Below are 22,245 nucleotides of genomic sequence, written 5' to 3' on the forward strand. Positions count from 1 at the left end.
TTGCAACTTTCCTTTCTGAAGAGAGAGAGAGCTAATAGCCAAAGTGTTTTCTGTCTGCCACCCTGCAAAATCTAGTCTTTAGAAACATTTCTGAGTACCTGTTTCACACTGAGAATTAATGGCTTTAATTTAAGACTTTGTTTTGGACATTCATTATCAGTTGGTGAAACACCTCCCCCGGGCATGTACAATTTATGCATGGTATGTTTGTGTGTGTGTTTGTTAGTAAAATGGGGTTCTTTTTTTAAAATATTTTAAATTATATTTGGATTTGTTATGATGAATTGTTGTGTCACCCCGAGTCTGCGGAGAGGGGCGGCATACAAATCTAAATAATAAATAAAATAAAATAAATAAATAAATAATGTTGGATTCTTGGCAGGCGAAGTGCTATTCCTTTGATTTCCTCACTGTTTTCAGCATGCTGCTCTGTAAATAAGACTATTGTACATATTGCTTGGATTCCAAGTCTTCATTGGGGCTTAATTGCTGCTAATTGACTGAGCTGGACCTGCTATATATATATATAGCAGCTGGATAGAAGGAAAAGGAACACACACATACATACATATGTTTTCCTTTTCCTTCTATCCAGCTGATATATATATATATGTTTAAGCTGAATTTGAAAATTAAGGGAGACTAGGATAGATCTACATATATATATATATATATACAGTGGTCCCTCGATCATCGCGAGGGTTCCGTTCCAGGACCCCTCGCGATGATCGATTTTTCGCGAAGTAGCGGTGCGGAAGTAAAAACACCATCTGCGCATGCGCAGATGGTGTTTTTACTTCCACCGCAGCAGCGAGGAGCCGAAGATTGGGGTTTCCCCGCCGCCTCGCTGCTGCTGCTTATCCGCGTGCGCGCCGCCGGGGCTTCCCCCACCCACCCGGTTAGTGTTGTTGCTTCCCAGCTGGGAAGCGGGCCTCGCGCGCGCGCCGCCGGGGCTTCCCCCACCCACCCGGTTGCTGTTGTTGCTTCCCAGCTGGGAAGCGGGCCCCGTGCGCGCGCCCACGCCGTTGCTCGCGCCACTTACCAGGGCAAGAGGGGGAAGACCCAGGGGAAGCCGCTCAGCCCGGTGGGGAAACTCCACCATCTACGCATGCGTGGCCATAGAAAAAAAAGGGCACGCATGCGCAGATGGTGTTGTTTACTTCCGGGTTGAAAACTCGCGATATAGCGTTTAGCGAACATCGAGATCGCGAAACTCGAGGGATCACTGTATATATATATATATATACATACATACATACATACATACATACATACATACATACATACATACATAAATACATGTGTATATATATATAGCAGGTTCTGAAGAGCCAGTTCAATGGGAAGAACAAGATCTAAGCCAGGGATGTTAAACACAAGGCCCGCGGGCTTGATCTGGCCTGTGATGTGGTCATATCCGATCTGTGGGGCTGTCCTGGAAAATGTAAGGGGGCAGCCCACGTCACTTCTGTCCAGTCTACCCAGTGCAAAGAGGAAAGATCAGGCCAGCATGGCTTCAGCCCAGTCTACCCAATGCAAAGGGAAACATGCCAGCAGTTTGGGGAATGGCCACACCCACCCAGTCGGCCATGCACACACACACACACAAGGTCAACCACAGCCCTGATGTGGCCCTCAATGAAATTGAGATAGACACTCCTGCCCTTCCCCAAAATGGACTCTGGATTCACATATTACTATAAATGATGCTTTTCAAACTACAAAACTAGGTTTATGCAACCTACTAACTCAAAAAACAACCAAACAACACATTTCTGTCAATGTGTTTTTGCTTTGAGACCTTCAAGAACAATTACACTTTCTTTGGAGTTGTTGCTATGCAGATTGAGATCAGATATAAATTCTGTAGAGTCTCCTAAATAAGATGAATGCGTTGTTGTGTTTATTTCCTGGGTCATACCTTCATTATGATAATCTTTGAATGCTTCTGTTCTCTCTTGTTTGATAGCCGACCTGCGGTAGACCACGTGAGGTCTCCCATCCTCTTCCTTCTGCCAATCTCCTCTCTCCAGAGGCTCAATGAAGAATTCTCCATTGTCTGTTCTAATGAGACCAGCCTGGTAAAAGAAAAATAAAATATTTATTGTGTTATTTTCTTAGTGATTAAATAAGAAATTAAATAAAGCCCTATATGGCATCGGACCAGAATATCTCCGGGACCATCTTCTCCCGCACAAATCCCAGCAACCGATAAGGTCCCACAGAATTGGCCTTCTCCAGATCCCGCCGACTAAACAATGTCGTCTGGCTGGCCGCAGGGGAAGAGCCTTCTCTGTGGTGGCCCCATCCCTCTGGAATCAACTCTCCCCGGAGATTAGAACTGCCCCCACCCTCTTTGCCTTTTGTAAATTGCTAAAGACTCACCTATGTCGCCAGGCATGGGGGAATTGAGATCCCCCAGGTTTATATAGTTTACACATGGTATGATTGTGTTGTATGGTTTTAATGTTGGGTTTTAGATGTTTTAAATATTAGATTTGTTACACTGTTATTATTTTGTTGTGAGCCGCTCCAAGTCTTCGGATAGGGGTGGCATACAAATCTAATAAATTATTTATTCTTATTATCATTATTAAATATTGGTCCTTGCCAGGATGCATATTATCAGGAATGTTATTTTTTCTTCTTTCTCTCCTCCCCACCCCATATCCCAGTAATTTCTGCATATGTTCTAAAGGAACTATTTAGACACATCCTTGCACTTGCCAAAAGTTTGATCATTTCTCTTGGCATTAAAGGAATACTCAAATGTTATTTTCTATCACAATTCAACAATGTAGCAGTTGTGTCTCCCTTTATTTTCTTGATGGAAACAAATTACAGACAATATGAATTCAACCATGTAGCAGTAGTGTCTCCCTCTATTTTCTTGACGGAAACAAATTAGACAACATGCAGTTTGATCAAATGTCAAAAGCAAACATTCATAGCCAGATTTATATAGCAGCCCGTATCACTAAATGGGACTGTGTGGCCTGCAACCAACAAACCAGGGGTTGGTTTCTTACCTTTTCCTACCGGTGCGCTACATGTGCATTGCAATGTTTTGTGCATGCGCATGCCTGCTACACACACATGTCCACAGTGTGAGTTTTGCTTCTGTGTGCACGCAGAGGGACAATTTTCCTTCTGCACATGCTCAGAGAGTCAAAAATTGTAGAAAATTATAAAAAGATTGTGGCACTCATGGACTGGCAAAGACAGACTGGAGCCATCATGCCAGAATTGGCATGATGTTGGTTATGACCTATAAAACCCTTCATGGCACCGGACCAGATTATCTCAGGGACCGCCTTCTGCTGCACGAATCCCAGCGACCAGTTAGGTCCCACAGAGTGGGTCTTCTCCGGATCCCGTCAACTAAGCAATGTTGCTTGGCGGGACCCAGGGGAAGAGCCTTCTCTGTGGCAGCCCCGGCCATCTGGAACCCACTCCCCCCAGAGATTAGAATTGCCCCCACCCTTCTTGCCTTTCGTAAGCTTCTTAAAACCCATCTCTGTCGCCAGGCATGGGGGAACTGAGATACTCTTTCCCCATAGGCCTTTACAATTTTATGCATGGTATGTCTGTATGTATGTTTGGTTTTATAATAAGGGTTTTTAACTGTTTTAATATTGCATTGTTATATGCTGTTTTTATTACTGTTGTTAGCCGCCCCGAGTCTACGGAGAGGGGCGGCATACAAATCCAATAAATAAATAAATAAATAAATTGCGCAGTTGGCGGGCTGCTACTAGAGCAGCACACCAGACCTACCGGTAGAAACCCACCATTGCAACTAACAGTTAAAAACAATGCAACAGCCATTAAAATATATTAATTAGTGAAATTGTAGGTATGGAAAAAATCAGGAATACACAACTGTGATTCTTCAGGGGCATTTAGCATCAGGAGAATATTATTCATAAATAATGAGTTAATTATCTGACTATGGAGGCTTTGTGCCAATGCAATTCTTGTCTTTTGTAATATGTTATTTCCTATTTATCGCTATATTGTTCTTAGTGTGCATTTAAGAGCTTCGGGAATTGAAATATTCAACTTCATTAAAGTTGTATTGAGAAGTGGATTTCTAGTTTTAGTTCAGGACAGCTTTATTCAGGTTTTTAAAAAATATGTCCAAAAAAGCATGCTATAGAAATGTTAATGAGTAGCATCCTTAGGCAGAGGTTACTACATGAAACAACATATTTTAAGTAGAAATGTTAGCAGGCATTAAAATAGCTGAAATGCAAATGGAAAAATAGCTGAAATGGGAGGCTGGTCAAATTATACCATGACTGCTAACATTCACAGTGCTGACTTAAGCTATCACTAAATCTGCTTGGTCACCAGACTCTTTCACTATATCTGTCGTTTAGGCAAAATTTCTTTTCTAACACATATCCTGGCCCTGCTAAAACAGAAACATGACACCAAAACAAGCCATATTACTTTACTTGGTGACCTCCCATTTATCATTATTTATACATTTATTTATTACTTCAGTGTTACCTGTACATGCCACTGAGGCCCTGTAATTATTAAATTTTCAGTCTCATTTGTTTGTATGTCTATGTTACCAAAGACTAATAGTTGGCAATATTTGTACAATAAATGCTATATGCTATTAGTATTAATTGTGTATTTAAGATGGGTGTTTCTAATCTTTGTGGTTTCTAATACAACAAAACCATACTATCTTAGGAGGGATGGACAATATTATGTCACATTGCAATAACTATATACATATACATATACAGTATTTGTATATGTGAAAGAGAAGGGGGAGGGAGGGAGGGAGGGAGGGAAGGAGGGAGGGAGGGGAATTCCTTATATGTTTTCTCCAGTCATTTTAATTCTACTCTGACTTTTATAATATGAACACAAGTAAGAGAATCCTGTTCTTATACAAATCTAGATAAGGTGCCATATTCCCTTTTGGCAATTGTCTCAAGCCAAAAATATTTCTTCCAGGCAGGGGTCTCTTGAAGTCTTAACCAAAACTTATTGATATGAAAGTAACAGAGTTATAAATATTTCAGCAACTGAACTATTTCCACCTCAGAACCAACGTATTTCCCAATACACTAGAGTAGAGACTTTCATTTCATTCCAATGGTTTTTGTCAGGCGCAAAGAATCAGGATCATCCATCAGATTGCAGTTTGCAGATTGCAGATTGCATTAAAGGTTTATTGAAGCCTATATTCAAGACTCTAATCAATCAATTGGTGCCAAATAAAGGTTAATAGAGTTCAGGAGGGGTTGAATTTTGACTGCTTGTGGCAACATAATGACTCTAAACTGCTGTTGCACTCCCCCCCCCCACTCTGCCTGCTCTTCTCCTACTGCTTTCCTGTAAACCAGTGTTTCTCAACCTTTCTAATGCTGCGGTGACCCCCAACCATACGTCTAGTGCCAATTCTCCCAACAGAGCTTTAAGCTAATTGGCAGGAAGGTCAGAGGGAACCCCCACTGTAAACCCCTGATTGGTCGGATTGTAAAAATATGTTCCAAGGCACCAGAATAGAAGCTTTAGTTCCTGTTCTATCCTGCCCTACACAGCTTGAAAACAAAGTAGGAATCCACACATAGATATTTCTACATAAAGTCTCATTTTTACAAGCTAAAGTTATGCATGTGATAAATCTCGGCGGTTTCTCAGTGAGGCTAATTAAGATTTAACAGTTTCATGGTTAGGCTGCTGCCAAAGATCAAAGCTGTTCAAATTCCTTCATGGGATAAGGATTCTCCGGTTTCACAGACTTACATACAGTTTTCCAGCATTTCAGCAGACAAGGCACTTTTTCTCCAAGGATTCTTAGCAGGGAAATAACAGATGATTAACATAACATCACTGAGACTTCAAATCATTATCCAACTCCATTGCAAAATGTTGTAACCCCAGCCTGAATTAACCATACTCCACCCTTAAATACCTATAGTTATTTCCCTAGAGTTAGCAAACCATAGACTACTTCCTTTTTCCATACAAGTATTCCTGTCTCTTTCTTTTTCGTCTAAAGCAGGCATCTAGCAAAGGTTCCAGATCTTCCTCCTCGTCCTCTAAGTCAGACTCTACTGTCATTGGCATATCTGCAACCTCTGATGGTCATTTGGGTTCATCCAGGTCTATTTCTGCCTTACTCTCACTCTCTGCATCAGTTGGCAACACCACCGGCCCAGGGTACCAAGATGAGCCTGGCTTATCCTCCTCAGAATCTATCATTATCAAAGGTGGATGAGGAGCATTCACAACAGTTCCTAACACTATGGGAAATTTGTCTTTTCCCATGGTCTTAGGTGACCCCTGTGGAATGGTTGTTCAAACTCCCAAAGGGGTCCCGATCCCCAGGTTGAGAACCACTGCTGTAAACCACTGAAGAAATAGTTTTCACTTATAATAGAGGAGTCTTCAGGTGGCTGTTTATGAAAACATTTTCTGAATCCTTATCAATCAAGCATTACATTCAATCAACTATTTTACAAGAATATTATATGCTGCTCTAACATTGTATTACATCATGTACCATATTTTTCAGGGTATAAGATGCACCGCACTACAAGATGTTTTGGGAGAGGAAAACAAGGAAAGAAGGCCTCTGTCTCCCAGCAATTTGCCTCCCAGCAACTAGCAAACTGTACAGATAATATACACTGTTTGTTGTGTATTTCTGTGTATGTGTGCCTGACTTATTAGAAATAGCAAAGAATTGGAGAAATGTACATTATGGTAGTATATTATTGCCAGAAAGTTTCTTAAATGTAGTCACACTAACTCCTCCCAATTATTTAAAGAGATCTACTCCAAACATGACTAAGTCAAGGTTTAACTGAGCTGCCTTATCTTAATATTAAACAGGACCCTGTTACATTTCAGATTATACTGAATAGGGCAGTACAGTGTGCATATAATGTTATCTTCCCCAGTGATGTACTCCTAGCCAGCCCAGGTCAAACAATTATTGATTTTGCAATTAGCAAACTTAGGCCCAACACAGAACAAATGCACTATTCAACAACAATGAAAACATAGCATACAAATTTCATAAATCAATAATATATTCCTTCTGAATATTCCAGCAAATTTCATATATATTGTTTTATCAAACTAATCCTCCTCCTCTCAATTTGCCCCTTTTATTCAAGAGCAATACATTTTCTTAAAGAAAAGAGTAGAGATTAAAAAAATTAACTAGAAATCTCAGACTTGTCAATCAGAGCAACCAAACAAATATTTGCTCCTTTGAAGACTTGTCATTGCATTTTGATGATTCTTTGCTATTGTCATTTCACTGACATTAAAACTATGATCACCATTGCATAATGGGAGAACCTTTGTAAATATTTAATGAAAAATATTTAATGAAAAATATTCCTCCTTACTATTTTAGCTCAGTCTTATAATAAAGAGTGTCTAACATAGTGTATTTATTGGGTATGATTAAGGCAGGTTTTATCCAGCTGAAGATATGGTAATACAGTATTTTTGCAGACTAGAGTAACTTCCCATCATTATCCTTTTATCAAAATAAAGTAAGTTGTCATTACGCTATAAATGGAATAATTTTATGTGTGCCAATTGATTTCATTTAAATAAGGCATACAAAAAAAGAACAGCTCAGAATGTGAATTTTCCTAACTTGCAAAATGCCAATTCCACCAGCCCAGAAAAAAAAGTCTTTGGTTCAAAATTTAAAATAAGAATATTGCACCCTCATTCAACAAACTGGTACTTTACTCCTTTCTTTCTCATGTTAGTAATTAAGGAGATTAGGCTCCGATAAACTTTTTAAGATACTACTATATCCTAAAACAAGAAAGTAGCACTTAGGGAATCTCTGCAATGTCTACATCTTGATCTGGACTACCGCTATAAACTGACCTCAATCTTGGAAGCCAATTTATTTATTTATTTAAATTTATGTGCAGTTCAGATTCAAGTTATTCTGAGTTTCTTTCTCAAGCATCCTTCAATCTCTAGGCTGCCTAATCTCTTGTCTAAATCAGGGGTGAAATGCTTCCGGTTCGCTCGTGAAGGGAGCATGAGGCCAGATGCCACCATTTGGGTTCTTTTACCCTCTGCATATGCACAGAATGCTTTGCGCATGCACAGAGGGTGTGCACAGCCTCACACTCCCTTTGCAACTGGCTCTCCAACAATTGACAGGCACGAGTGAACCAGGAGCATTTCACCCTGGTCTGAGTCCTTATTAGCTCTTTTATGACTTTCTCGGTGTCACTGTAAAATCCTTTATGCAAGTCAATTGATTTGCTGGTGTAGGTGATCAATCATAATCTGCCATGCAGAATTATCTTCAAATGATCAATTGCATTTATCTTTGAACAAGCAATGTACCAATGTCTGCAACGTAATTCCAAATCAAATCTGACCCTGCTATAATTCTATCCTATATACATTTAATTCACACATACACATTTACTTAGTACTAATTACAATTCTTTTAATTACCTCCACAAATCCTCCTGGATAGACTAAATACGGTCATAATAAAACAGTTCTAAAAATAATCTTCCTAAGGAGTATATAACAATAATAATTTGCTTAAATTCAAGAGTTTGTACTTTATTCTTGGAACAGTGTCTTTTTCACTTACTACATGCATTGCTATCTACTTCTTGCTACTTTGTAGTTTAGCTTTTTTCCCCAAGAAATAAAATAGGAATAAAGGAATGTCTATTACTGAGTCTGGATAGCAGAAACTATCCAGAAGGTGATTTTCTTTGCTACTGGATAAATCTTACCCATTAAACTCACAACTCCCACTGGATACTGGATGTTATTCAAAAATACCAAGTATTACAATGCCTAGCAAATGATACAATGCATGGCCCAGCCTGCTGAGATCTTGTTTCACATGCCAATATGGTCTGGAGGCAGGCTGTTTCAGAACACAGACAATGCTTTAATCTATTGCACATACAACAGCCCTTTCTGAATTTTTTTTACAACTTCAAATTCATGGTTTTTAAGATTTGCTAAACATTCCAAAGCAGAGTCAGAAAGTCAAAAGCCATTTTGCATCATCTTTCTTTGTCAAAGTTTGAACCTAGGGTAGATCTTCCTGAAGAGAAATTCAGCAGCTGTGGGAAGGGGATACTTTACCAAACATAAGGCACCTCCAACAAGGGAATTTTGCCAACAATCTAATCTCAAAGTGACCCTCCATGCCAAATCCTATTGATACTTGCAGATACTTGCAGATGCTATCCAAGCAACTCTGCAGGAGGTTTTGAATTAGTATATGACTATGCATTTGGCTGCTTGGAGGTTTTATCTCAAGAATTCTCCCTGAAGGGGAAGAGGAATCTTAGTTCTAAACAGTGATGCAACAGTGTTAGTGACAAAAAGAATTGGAAATAAATTTGTTGGAGACTTTATTGCATTAATATTTCCCTACTGAGCACCTTTGCTTACTTCCTAGTTTCACGCGAGATGCAGAGCATTGGAGTTTATATAATTACCATTCTTTTTAACTATACAGTATATATATATATACTGTATTAGCTATATTTTGTATAAATGAGTCCCGTCTTTCATTATCTTTATCAATACAAAATGAACATCTATAGTTAATCTGCTCATAAGTGGCAAGTAATCAGGTCTTCACTCCATTGAGAGAATGTGGCAATACATTTATCTTTCCAGTATAGCAGTACGGTATCAGTCTTTTGGCTATAATTAAGACACAGAGAATTCATTTATAAGTTTTTTAAAAAGGACACTAGGACAATAGGACAGAGATGGAAGGCACAATGGTAAGCTTATGCATGCCCCTTACAGATCTCTTAGAAACGGGGAGAGGTCAACTGTAGACAATCTAAGATTAAAGTTTTTGGTTAAAATGTATCTTGTGTGTTGTCAAATTCCAAGTACTGTACCAGGTATGTAGTTCAAAAGAACAGAATCTGAAAATTTTAGCTTTTGTTATACAACGTTTTCATACTCCAATACTTTCTTCCAAAATTTAATACAGAAATACAAAAGCATTGTTCTCTAAGGCAGTACTAGAACTCATAGTCTCCTGGTTTCTAGCCTGGTGTTTCAACCACTAGATCAAACTGGAACTCATGAACCAACTTAGCGTTCAATTAAATGCAATTTTAATTTTATATTTTTAAGCTCTTTTTTTCATGGGCATCTATTTTAATTAATGTGCATTGCTTACGCTTCACAATTCTGCTTTGATTCAACTTACCATAGTTGCACCAAATTTAAGTATAGATACAGATCTCCTTCCTTCCAGTGTGCACTCCACCCCATCTCTTTTCCTTTTTTTGATGCATCTTTTTTCTATTTTATGTCTGAGAGTAGGAAATGTTCTGCTAATGCATTCCAGAACAGTACTATGTAAAGTGAACTTTAGATGGAAGGAACACAAACACAATCACAACTGCCATAAAAAAAATGGCCATCTGAATTTTTCCACACAACCATGGGTAAAAGCCAATTTCTCCACAGAAGTTTACTGATCTCACAGCAATAGGATTTGCAAAAGGATGAATGAGGTAGGAGGAAAGCAGTGATCACAAAATTCCCTTTAATGTAGATCAAAGCCATCAAATGCTACTCTAACTTTACTGCTGTTGCTACCCAGAAAATCCAGCTGATTCTTTGATGAAGTACCAGCCTGTCCAAACAATGCTCCAGAAATGTCTACTCAATGATAGGTACCGGTAATTTAAAATACCACATCTGTAATACAGATCATTTACAATACATCAGATTCCTCAGGAAAATATAAAATCGCATCTCTGGCAATTCCTAAACAGAAATGTCATTGCTTTTGCTCATCTACAAATACAAAAAATGCTGTGTGGGTGTGGGTGCGCGCGCATGCGCACGCACAAAAAAATACAGTTGAAGATTGCATTAGATGTGGTTGAAGATTGTATTATAAGTCTAAATATATTTACCCATGCAAAAGGCTGTATTACTATTATTCTCCTCATCATTACTACCCTCTCTTATTTGTTTACGTAATAATGATTGTTATTACTCTGTAATAACAATCATAATGATGCATAACTGGCTGGAGAATTCTGGGAGTTGAAGTCCACAAGTCTTAAAATTGCCAAGTTTGAAGACCTCTCTTCTATAAGGAATGATGTTCCAAAATAAATGATTAGCCAATGTTAACAACCTGGTGTTGAGTTTTACTGTTTGGACACCACTACAGAAGCCCTCAGTTTATAATAGTACTTTTAGTGATTGTTCAGTTATAGCAGCATTGAAAAATACGACTTATGACCGTTTCAGAGTTATGACCTTTGCAGCATCACCATGTGATCAAAATGGAGCAAAACTCACTTATCAACAGAAATGTTGGGCTCAATTGTGTTGGTAAATTGAGGAATAACTGTCTTTCTTTTAGTCTTAAAGAAACGCCTGTATATTAATATAAATGTACTTATACTAAAGTCTTCATTATAAGAAGTTTATAGAGAAGTAACTTGGGTACAATTTACAATGTTGATTGCTAAATGAGGGAGTTGTTAAAGTTAGTAACATAGCTGTTAAGTGAGTCGCTTTCCCATTGACTGCTTGTCAGTGAATTTTTTTACAATATCAGCTGTTGCATCTTTTTTCCACTATTCCCCTCTAAAATTGCCATATGAGCCCAGGAAAAGATGCAGCAGCTTTAAAGAGCTACACGAAGCTACTAATTATTTTCAAAGCACTTTATAGTTATGATTCATCATAACAATCAGACTTCATTTAGCATTTTTATTCACCTATAAAGTCCTTGCTAAGGACCTGGGATTGGCAGATGTTGATATTTGATGTGTTTATATTATTATTATTATTATTAGTAGTAGTAGTAGTAGTAGTAGTAGTAGTAGTAGTGGTAGTAGTAGTAGTAGTATTGTTCAGTGCAGTCAACCAGATGTTCAGAATGGATGTTTTGACCTAGGCTTCCTATAAAGCATAAAGTACAAGCGGAATCCCCCCAAAAACCTGTTTTATTTCAACGGCTGTGAATTATGTTCATTCCCAGCCATAATAAGTCCCAAACAATGTTAATTAGTCCGACAGAAGTCTGCCACAGTCTTTCAGAAGAAGGCTGATAAGCACTAACCTTTATCTCTCTTGACATGCTGTCAAAGGCCTAACTGGCAAGAAGCTTTGCAAGGCCAAACAGAACACAAAGTCAGAACAGAGATGCTGAGGTACACCGACTAGAATTGAACCAAGTTGCTGCCTACAATGAGAACATCCGGTTGCTCCTTGTTTATGTCCTATGGGAGGGGCCGATCATCTCCAAGCCTTACTCCATAGTAGTCCTTTTCCTCCATAACTTTTCTTGCCTTCCGGCAGCTCTGTGCATGCGTGCATTGGGAATGGGCACCCCTTGTTCCTCTGCCTCATTCATGTCAGCCTCTAGAGGTTCTGGAGTCAGCATAGACCTCCCAGATGGCCCAGGCTTAATCCCTCCCTCTGGCACCGAGCCTTCCCTAGATTCCAGGCCCAGCCAATGATCCTCCCCAACCTCCTCACTATCTGACTCTGCTGCCAGCTTTGTAGGCCGCTGGTGGACCAGAACACTGGATTTTGCATTTTTGTCCACCTATCGAGGCCTTCCCAAGGACCTGAGATATTATTATTTTATCCCACCTCTTTTGTATATATTTATTTTGATTGATTCAAGACAGCAAACCTGCCTAATATTCCTACCTATTTTCCACCACAATATTGTACCAACTAGATATTGCAATTATGTCATTTTTATGCTAATCTTATTCTGCTCTGGGGAAAAAAATTCAATGGGTAATTATTTCAAAGACTGCACATCTTTTATTAGTCCACATGTGGAATTTCTACCTGCAAAACTCACGATAAAGCAATTGTGAGCAATACAAGAAGAAAGTCTAAATGTTTTGCTTGAGAAATAGAATGGAATGAAGTGGTCGGTCTTTTTTCTTACCAATCCATCACAATTGCTAATCGCCACTGTGGCCTCTGGCATGCCTGTGATGCCTCCTGTGAAGACGCATTCCTGTTTCAAGGGTTCTCGAAAGACTTCTTGGAAATCTTCCTGCCATTCAGCCAAAGCACCAGGAGATACCAGCTTCTGGTTGGGTTTCACACGGAGATGAAGTTCCTTGCCCCAAACAGTAACATTGAAGAAGTAAAGGGGATTCCCAGAGATGGTGTCTTTCACAGGGATGCTGCGAACCGTCCTGTGTCGAGTTGAGTGTTGTGCAGGAGCTGGTGAGTCCGACACCACGTGTGATAAGAACCGTCCCTGGTGATCTACACTGAAGGGCACAATCACATCATATTCACTTAACTTTCCAGACAGGAGCAGCTCTATGGAAAATAATGCAAATAGAAAAACTTCAATACATTCAAATGAAACAACGTTTGTGTGTGAAAAGAGCTCTTTCTTCCCCAAATAACCACACTTGTAATTTTGGCAACATGGAACATTTTTCATTGGTTATAGCAAATTCTAAGAAAGTTGAATTTTGTATGATCTCCCAAAATCATATTTTAATTTAGTATGTGTGGCCATTTTATATTTTGTATGTTGTAGGTACCCAGGAAAGGAAAAAAATACGATTAAAATGGGTGAATACAGATACGTTAATGCAAATGTACCATATTTTTCATATACAGTAAGATGCACCTTTTTACCCCCAAAAAGAGGGTGAAAATGTGGGTGCATCCACACTTTGGTCTCTGCCTCCCAGCAATTTACTTCCTTGCAGCACGCAGTCCAGAGCTTGATTAGCACAAGCCACTGATTATATGCCTCCTGCCCCTCAGCTGATTGATTGAATCTTCAGGCAAGCCCACATGCTAAAAACTAAAGCTGTACCGAGGAAAATTGCTGGCAGGGAGAGGCAAGGCAGAATTTTATTTTCTTGTGCTAATCACTGTGCTAAAATTGGCTGTTTGTTGTTTGCTTCAAGGAGATAAGTCAATAACTATAAATGCCTATAGAATGTTCAAATTATTATGCTTATTTTTAAAAGACTGCTTTATTTATTTTTTTATTCATTCATTCATTCATTCATTCATTCATTCATTCATTCAATTTTTATGCCGCCCGTCTCCTTAGACTCAGGGTGGCTTACAACATGTTAGCAATAGCACTTTTTAATAGAGCCGGCATATTGCCCCCACAATCTGGGTCCTCATTTTACCCACCTCAGAAGGATGGAAGGCTGAGTCAACCTTGAGCCGGTGATGAGATTTGAACTGCTGACCTACAGATCTACAGTCAGCTTCAGTGGCCTGCAGTACAGCACTCTACCTACTGCTCCACCCTGGCTCTTTATTATTGATTTAGACAACCTAACAAAATGAAGACGCTTTTTTAAATAAATGCTTGATCTGAAGAGTCCCAGTGACAGCGGTGGGTTAGTAGCCGGAACGCTAAATTGCGCTCACCGCCGCGGCTCTTAAGTGCTTACAGAGCCAGTGGGATTTTGCTTCTGCACCTGTGGAGGTAGCAAAATTGCACATGGAGCCACAGGTGTGCCCGTGTTTCAGCATGCACAGAAGCAAAAAAAAAACCTCACCGAAACATGGGCACATCTGTGGTTAACCGTGCACGATTTTGCTACCTCCACAGATGCAGAAGCAAAATCGCACTGGCCCCGCAAGCACTTACGAGCCGCAGCGGCAAGCACAATTTAGCGTTCCAGCTAATAGCCCACCACTGCCCAGTGTAATTGTATCTTCTTTTAAGTAGTAGAAAATAATTATACTTCCAGAAAGCCACATTAATTTTAACAGGCTCTATAAAAGTATAATCTGAAATGTAGCAATGCCCTGTTTAATTTTACGGTAAGGCACCTGAGTTAAACCCTGATTTAGTCATGTTTCGAGTGCATCTATTTAAATAATTGGGAGGAGTTAGTATGACTACAGAAAACTTACTGGCATTAATATACTGTCATTATGTACATTTCTACAATTCTTTGCTATTTCTATGGGTCAGAAACACCTGCACAGAAATACACACCAAACAGTCTACAGTGATCTCTCGGTTAGCGCGGGGGTTACGTTCCAAGACCTCCCGCGCTAACCGATTTCCGCGTTATACTGGATGCGGAAGTAAAAACCACCATCTGCGCATGTGCGCCATTTTTTTCATGGCCGCACATGCGCAGATGGTGGAGTTTGCGTGTGGGCGGCGGGGAAGACCAAGGGAAGGTTCCTTCAGCCGCCCAACAGCTGATCTGCTCCGCAGCGCGGAAGCAGCGAGGAGCCGAAGATGGGGTAAAGGCAAAGGGGAAACCCCATCTTCGGCTCCTCGCTGCTGCCGCGCTGCGGAGCGGATCAGGTGTTGGGCGGCTGAAGGAACCTTCCCTTGGTCTTCCCGCCGCCCAGGCAAAGGGGAAACCCCAAGATCGCTTGCCGCTTGCCGCTTTGCAGCTTGGAGCCTTGCTTCGCCTCCTTCGCTGCAATAGGCAAGCGGCAAGCGATCTTGAGAAAGAGAGAGAAAGGAGGGCGACTTGCCAGTCCACGCCCCCCTGGATGAACAGCCTCGCATGGCCCCAGCGCCGGGCTCCGCTGTTGCCTCCGCCCCCATTCGGCTCTGCAGCTGAGAGGCCTTCCCGGCAGAGCCCTCCCCAACAGCTCCCGCCGCCAGCGCAAAAAAGAAAAGAAAAAAAAATCCCCAAAAGAGGCAGGCACAAAGCGGGGGCACAAGGGGAGCTGCCCGGCAGAGGCTGCTTTTTTTCTTCTCGTGGGCAAGTGGAGGGGGGGAGAGAGAAGGGAGGAAGAGAGTGTGAGAGAGGAAGAAAGAGAGAGAGAAATGATAGAAAAAAGGGGAGAAAAAAGAGAAATGAGAAAATGATTGAAGCATAGTGACAGGAAAGAAAGAGAAAGAGACAGAGAAGTGACTCTTGGTGATGACGTATGACGTCATCGGGTGGGAAAAACCGTGGTATAGCAAAAAAACCGTGGAGTATTTTTTAATTAATATTTTGTGAAAAACCGTGTTGTAGCGTTTCGCACTAATCGAGACCGTGCTAATCGAGGGATCACTGTATATCATCTGTTTTCTGGTTGCTGGGAGAAAAAGGCAAATTTGTTTTTTCCTTGTTTTCCTCCCCCAAAACTAAGGTGTGTCTTAAACTCCATTGCATCTTATACTCTGAAAAATATGGTAGTTTGCAAAACTATGTAATTTTGCAAAAGTTTGCAAATTTGCAAAATTCCTATGTAACTAACTCCCCGCCGCCCGCCTCCGGTTGTTTACATCTCACCAAAAAGGACAAAAATAATGATATAGGCCTTTTGACTACTGAAAATTCAAAATGCCAGGCATTGCTGCATACTTTAAAGCATATTTTCACATCAAAGGCCTTTGCCAAAGTTTGTATTGTATAAATTCTTGCTTTCTCAACTGAAAAAGCTCACAAAGGCCCATTCCGTGCCATGCTACCACCCAACAATGCATTTTGCACCTTTTTCCCCCTACATTGTACAGATAGTGATACACGCATACAGGCATCACAACAAAATATTTTGATGTGGTGTTAATTATTGTACAAGCCTGTGAAAATGACTCTGCTCTTTTATCTTCATTCTTGCAGCAGAAAAACGTACCTAATCTTCAGCTTTTTGTTCTCAAGCATTCCCCCATTCCCATTTGTAGCCATTATCTTTGATTTACCCCAGGTTGGATTTGTTTTAAATCAAGTCAATTTAAAACATGATTTTAGTAGTCACTAAAAAAATCATAATTTTTAAAGAGCAACTGTCATCTCTGTCCTCTGGCTCCCTGTTGACTCACTGACACACCCAATATTTTATTTTATTTTATTCCATTCTATTTATTATTTGTCAAAACATGTACAAGATAACAGGTATAAACATAAACAAAAGTAAAGTAGGTATAGGTAAATTTGGACAATAGGAGAGGGATGGTTAGGTCCCACAGAGTTGGTCTCCTCCGGGTCGGGTCAACTAAACAATGTCGTTTGGCAGGACCCAGAGGAAGAGCCTTCTCTGTGGCGGCTCCAACCCTCTGGAATCAGCTCCCTCCAGAGATTAGAACTGCCCCCACCCTCCTTGCCTTTCGTAAACTCCTTAAAACCCACCTCTGTCGTCAGGCGTGGGGAAACTGAAACATCTCCCCCTGCCTATGTAGTTCTTTGTGTATGATATGACTGTATGTATGTTTTTTATATATTGGGGTTTCTTGTTTTTTAGACTTTTTAAATGTATTATTGTCATTTTAGATTTTAACTATTAGATTTGTCATTATATATTGTTTTTATCATTGCTGTAAGCCACCCCGAGTCTACGGAGAGGGGCAGCATACAAATCTAATAAATAATAATAATAATAATAATAATAATAATAATAATAATAATAATAATAATAATGGTGCACTTATGCACGTCCCTTACAGACCTCTTAGGAATGGGGTGAGGTCGACGGTAGACAGTTTAAGGTTAAAGTTAAATACTGAAGAATATAAGGGCTCATGCTATATAAATAAGCTCCATTTCACACTGAAGAAACTAAATTATTAATGTATCTTAAATAGAAATTATATTTGGATAGATTTTTACTCCAAAAGCATTTTATTAAAATAAATTTGATAAAAATAAAAAAACCTGATTTAAATTAAAACATCTGATTTTTTTAAACTTTAAATCATCAGTTTTTATCCACTCTGATTTACACACACACACACACATACACACACAGGTGAAGGAGCTTTGAAGCAAAGAGGAACTGCTGTTTCATCCCCAGTTACAAAACAAAGTTTTGCCAAGTGAATACAGTACATTCAACACAGCAGAAGAGAATTGCGCTGACACACACTGTTGCCGCTTACGGCTGACACCAAGCATCCAAGTGATTCATTCTGCAACCCCCAAGTAACACATAATGTATTTGTAACATTATGTATTACTTTGGAGAAATGCTTTGAAATGAAATAATGGTTCAGCAAGTTAACAAGAAAACTGAAAAATCTTGGAATACACTCCACAGCAGTTTCCAGTTTCTCATTCCAGGAAAACTATTGTTAAGGCAGGTATCTTTGTGTCAAAATAAGATTAATAGCCTTACATTTAAACATTTAAATAATACATACAGTACTAAGAATATGACCGAACAATATCTCTCTCCATTGTACAGTGATACCTCGTGATACGAACCCCTCGTGATACAAACTTTTCGAGATACGAACCCGGGGCTCGGAATTTTTTTGCCTCTTCTTACAAACTTTTTTCGCCTTACGAACCCGCCGCCGATCGCATAAACGGCGCTCCACTGGGCAGTGCTGCCCAGCTGTAACCTTCTGAAACAGCCGGGCGCTTCTCGGCGGCCTCCAGAACCTGAACCCAAACTTTTGCCGAACTTCCGGATTCGGCGTTCGGGAGAAGTGCCGCCGCCCGTCTGTCACCTTCTGAAACAGCCGGGCACTTCAGAAGGTTACAGCCAGGCAGCGCCACCCAGCGGAGCGCTGTGTTTGAGATCGGCGGTGGCGTTTTTGGCCGATCTGGAGGCTCAAACGGAGGTGGGGAATCCCAATAGGGAATTCCATGGGCGGAGCTTTGACGTCACGAAGACGTCCTTCCTGGAGGCCATGTTGGGCGGCGGCGCCAGGCTGTAACCTTCTGAAAAAGCCGGGTGCTTCTTGGCGGCCTCCGGAACCCAAACCCGAACTTTTACCGAACATCCGGGTTCGGCATTTGGGAGAACGCCAAGAAGCCCCCAGCTGTTTCAAAAGGTGACAGGCGGGCAGCGACGCTTCTCGGCGGCCTCCTGAACCCGAACCTGAAACATTCGGCAAAAGTTCGGGTTCACGTTTGGGTTCGCGAAAACGCCGAGAAGCCCCCCGGCTGTTTCAAAAGGTGACAGCCGGGCGGCGGCGCCCAGCGGAGCGCCATTTTGCGATTTCCCCCCCTTGCACGCATTAATCGCTTTTACATTGTTTCCTATGGGAAACATTGTTTCGTCTTACGAACCTCCTCCCGGAACCAATTAAGTTCATAATACGAGGTATTACTGTACTTTATTTTGCTTTACAGCCTATTGATGACATCAAAAGGACACCCCAAAGATCTCTAACATGAGATCTACTATAATCTGTAACAAACAAACCAATCCAGCTGAAATCCATAAACCTGTCTAGTATGATATGTTTATTTTTTTTAAGTTTGACACCACTGAGAAAATTGGATTGACAGGGGCTAAAAATAACAGTCAATGGTCAAATGTAAACCTGTTCTTTATTTTCATGTCTGTTGCAAGGCTGAAGATGGATTTTTAAAAGATTGGCAGTCGTGTTCCCCCTTATAATTGAAGGAAAGTCCTGCCTTCCTTTACAGTTTCCAGACAGGAAAGCTAAAGCAGGGCAGATCAGATACTGCATGAAATGGGAAGTTGGTGCCTAGAAATTTGGGGGCCAGTTCTAAGAAAGGCTCAAATAGCACTGTAACTAGCAACATGTGGCAGACAGGGAATTGTTTCCATATCCACTGGGATTAAGGGATATCCTACCCATCAGCTGGGCAGGAGGGTTTGCAGAAAGGCAAGCACAGGTAGGACAAAATTTATCCTTTACGTGAAAAGGCAGTTTTTCAATCACATGTTCCAGAGGGCAGGAGCAACAGCAGAGAAGGCCCTCCTCATGGATCCCAAAAGCTGGAATAATTGGGCTGACAGGACACACAGTATGCCTCCTTTGCTGCCACGAATGCTACGGGCCAATCCCAGTGGGGTGAGATGGTCCCTCAAGTAATTTGGACCCATAGTCAGCATTTTCAATATACAGTGTTCCCTCGATTTTAGTGGGTTCAAACTTCGTGAATGGCCTGTACCACAGTTTTTCAAAAAATAGTTCACGGGGTTTTTTTTTCTATACCATGGTTTTTCCCACCCAATGACATCATAAATCATCGCTAAAGTAATAATTTTTGCAAATTTAAATAACAAAAAATAATAATTATTTTTAATAAATAATTGTGTTTATGAATATCAGGATAACTAAGTGTCTTATTCAATGGTGAGTACCAGTAATAATGGTGAGTAAATGGTTGTTAAGGGAATGGGAAATAGTAATTTAGGGGTTTAAAGTGTTAAGGGAAGGCTTGTGATACTGTTCATAGCCAAAAATGGTGTATTTACTTCTGCATCTCTACTTCGCGGAAATTCGACTTTCACGGGTGGTCTCGGAATGCCTCCCCTGTGGAAATCGAGGGAACACTGTATGGGAATTGTGAAGATGCCAAGGAGAGATCCACAACAAAGTTGTGAATGCTTCATCACTGAAGGCTTTTAAGAAGAGAAAGGACAACCACTTGTTTGAAATGGTATAGGTAGTGGTGGGCTACGCGCCGGAACGCAAAATTGCTCTCACCACCACGGCTCATAAGTTCTTGTGGGACCAGCGTGATTTTGCTGCTATACCTGTGGAGGTAGCAAAATCATGCACGGAGCCACAGGTAAAACCTCGGCGAAACACGGGCAAAACGTTGCTTCCTCCACAGATGCAGCAGCAAAATCGCACTGGTCCCACATGAACTTACGAGCCAGGGCAGCGAGCACAATTTAGTGTTCCAGCTTGTAGCCCACCACTGGATATAGGACAGTGATGCCCAAACTGGAGCATGAACACGCATGCGTGCAACGGAATGCCGGAAGCCAAAGGACAAGCTGGTGACAGTGCAGATGCCCACAGAGAGGGCTCTGCATACCACCTCTGGCATGCATCACGGGAATAGGATCTCCTGCCAGAGCAGGCGGTTGGACTAGAGAACTTTCAAGGTCACTTCCAGCTTTATTCTGATTGATTGAAAATATACATACATACATACATACATACAAACAAACAAACAAACAAACAAACAAACAAACAAACAAACAAACAAAGCATTGCCCCTTTCTGCAATTTCAAAGTTTCCAGCTTTGCCTGTTGCTTAAAGCTACTAAGCCAAGCATTTGCTTACTTTCCGGTGGTTCATATTTCAAGAATAAGAAACCCTTGGCCATAAAATCGAGGCAAGGAGGCAAGGAATGAGACGTTGTGGGTGCTTTTTAGGAAGAGTTTGAACAACCACTTGTACGAAATGGGGTATATAGGGTTTCTTGTTTGAGCAGGAATTGGACTAGAAGACCTTCAAGGACCCCTTCCATCTCTGTTATTCTCTGTCTGTCTGTCTGTCTGTCTGTCTGTCTGTCTGTCTGTCTGTCTGTCTCTCTCTCTCTCTCTCACACACACACACACACACACACACACCAAAACGTCTAAACTGAAAAGCAGTAGCAGAGTTACACTCATTGATGGATGACTAGCCGGGAGAAGCCAAACGGGTTTGATTTCGCAGAGCCACGCTGCCACCCAATGGAACTCTGTCGCAGCCGGGTCCCCAAACCGTCCCTGGCTTTGCAAAGAGCCTCTTTGCAAAGGAGCAATTTGGCAGTTCATACCTCACCACCGGCTCAAGGTTGACTCAGCCTTCCATCCTTCCGAGGTAGGTAAAATGAGTGTTAGGGGCAAGTAGCTGATTCTGTAAACCGCTTTAGAGAGGACTCTAAAGCACTATGAAGCGGTGTATAAGTCTAAATGCTATTGCTATTTTCCTCGCCACGATCTGGACCGAGGACTCTACCCGGACGAAGCCAAAGCCGGCGCGCCCAATCGACTAGCCGAGTCAGTAGACAGGGGCGACCCGGCTTCTCTCCATCGGCTCCCCGTCCGCAGCCCAGTTTGACGGTCCTCTTCTTTCCCACCCATCCACCGCCTTCCTCAACCGCCGCCCCGTTTCCTACCTTGGACCCTGGCTTGCCTGCCCGAGGCTACCCAGCACCGCCGAGGCATCACCCAGGAGAGCACCGCCACATAAAAGACGAGAGAATCCATCCCGGGAGGTCGCCACGCGCTTCCCAGCCGTTCCAGAGCGGGGCAAAATAATAATAAATATTAAAAGTGGCTCCTTCCGACGCGCCGCTCCCCCAGGAGGCGAACGGAGCCCCCGCTGCGTTTCTTTCCTTCCTTCTTAGCCTCTCGCCGAGCCCCCTCAGCAGAAGAAGCCCCGCGGGAGGAACAAGGAGCCGCTCCGCCAGCTGGTCCTCCCGGCAGCGCACTGAGCCCGAGCCGGGACGCGTCCCCTCCATGCAAAGGCGAAAACGGCCGCGGGGGCGGAGGAGGCGCCGCTTTCCCGCTGCAAGGCTGAGGGGAGCCGCGGGGAGGTAAGGGAGGGGAGCCGGGGAGGCACGCGCACGCGCGGTCCCGGAGGAGCT

General features: G+C 41.6%; 1 protein-coding gene across 1 annotated transcript in view; it reads right to left on the minus strand.

Annotated features, from left to right (window-relative positions):
* Window positions 1–21,894, minus strand: part of ADAMTS14 (ADAM metallopeptidase with thrombospondin type 1 motif 14) — an 89,481-nt gene extending 67,587 nt beyond the window's left edge. Inside the window, exons 1-3 of the mRNA XM_070753951.1 lie at window positions 21,775–21,894; window positions 12,950–13,335; window positions 1,922–2,078 (exon numbers count right to left, since the gene is read on the minus strand). Of these exons, the coding sequence (XP_070610052.1) occupies window positions 1,922–2,078; window positions 12,950–13,335; window positions 21,775–21,865 (634 nt within the window). The 5' untranslated portion in view covers window positions 21,866–21,894. The remainder of the gene's footprint in view (window positions 1–1,921; window positions 2,079–12,949; window positions 13,336–21,774) is intronic.
* Window positions 21,895–22,245: the final 351 nt, after the last annotated feature.

Source organism: Erythrolamprus reginae, chromosome 5, assembly GCF_031021105.1.
Source record: "Erythrolamprus reginae isolate rEryReg1 chromosome 5, rEryReg1.hap1, whole genome shotgun sequence".
Classification (NCBI taxonomy): Eukaryota; Metazoa; Chordata; class Lepidosauria; order Squamata; family Dipsadidae; genus Erythrolamprus; species Erythrolamprus reginae.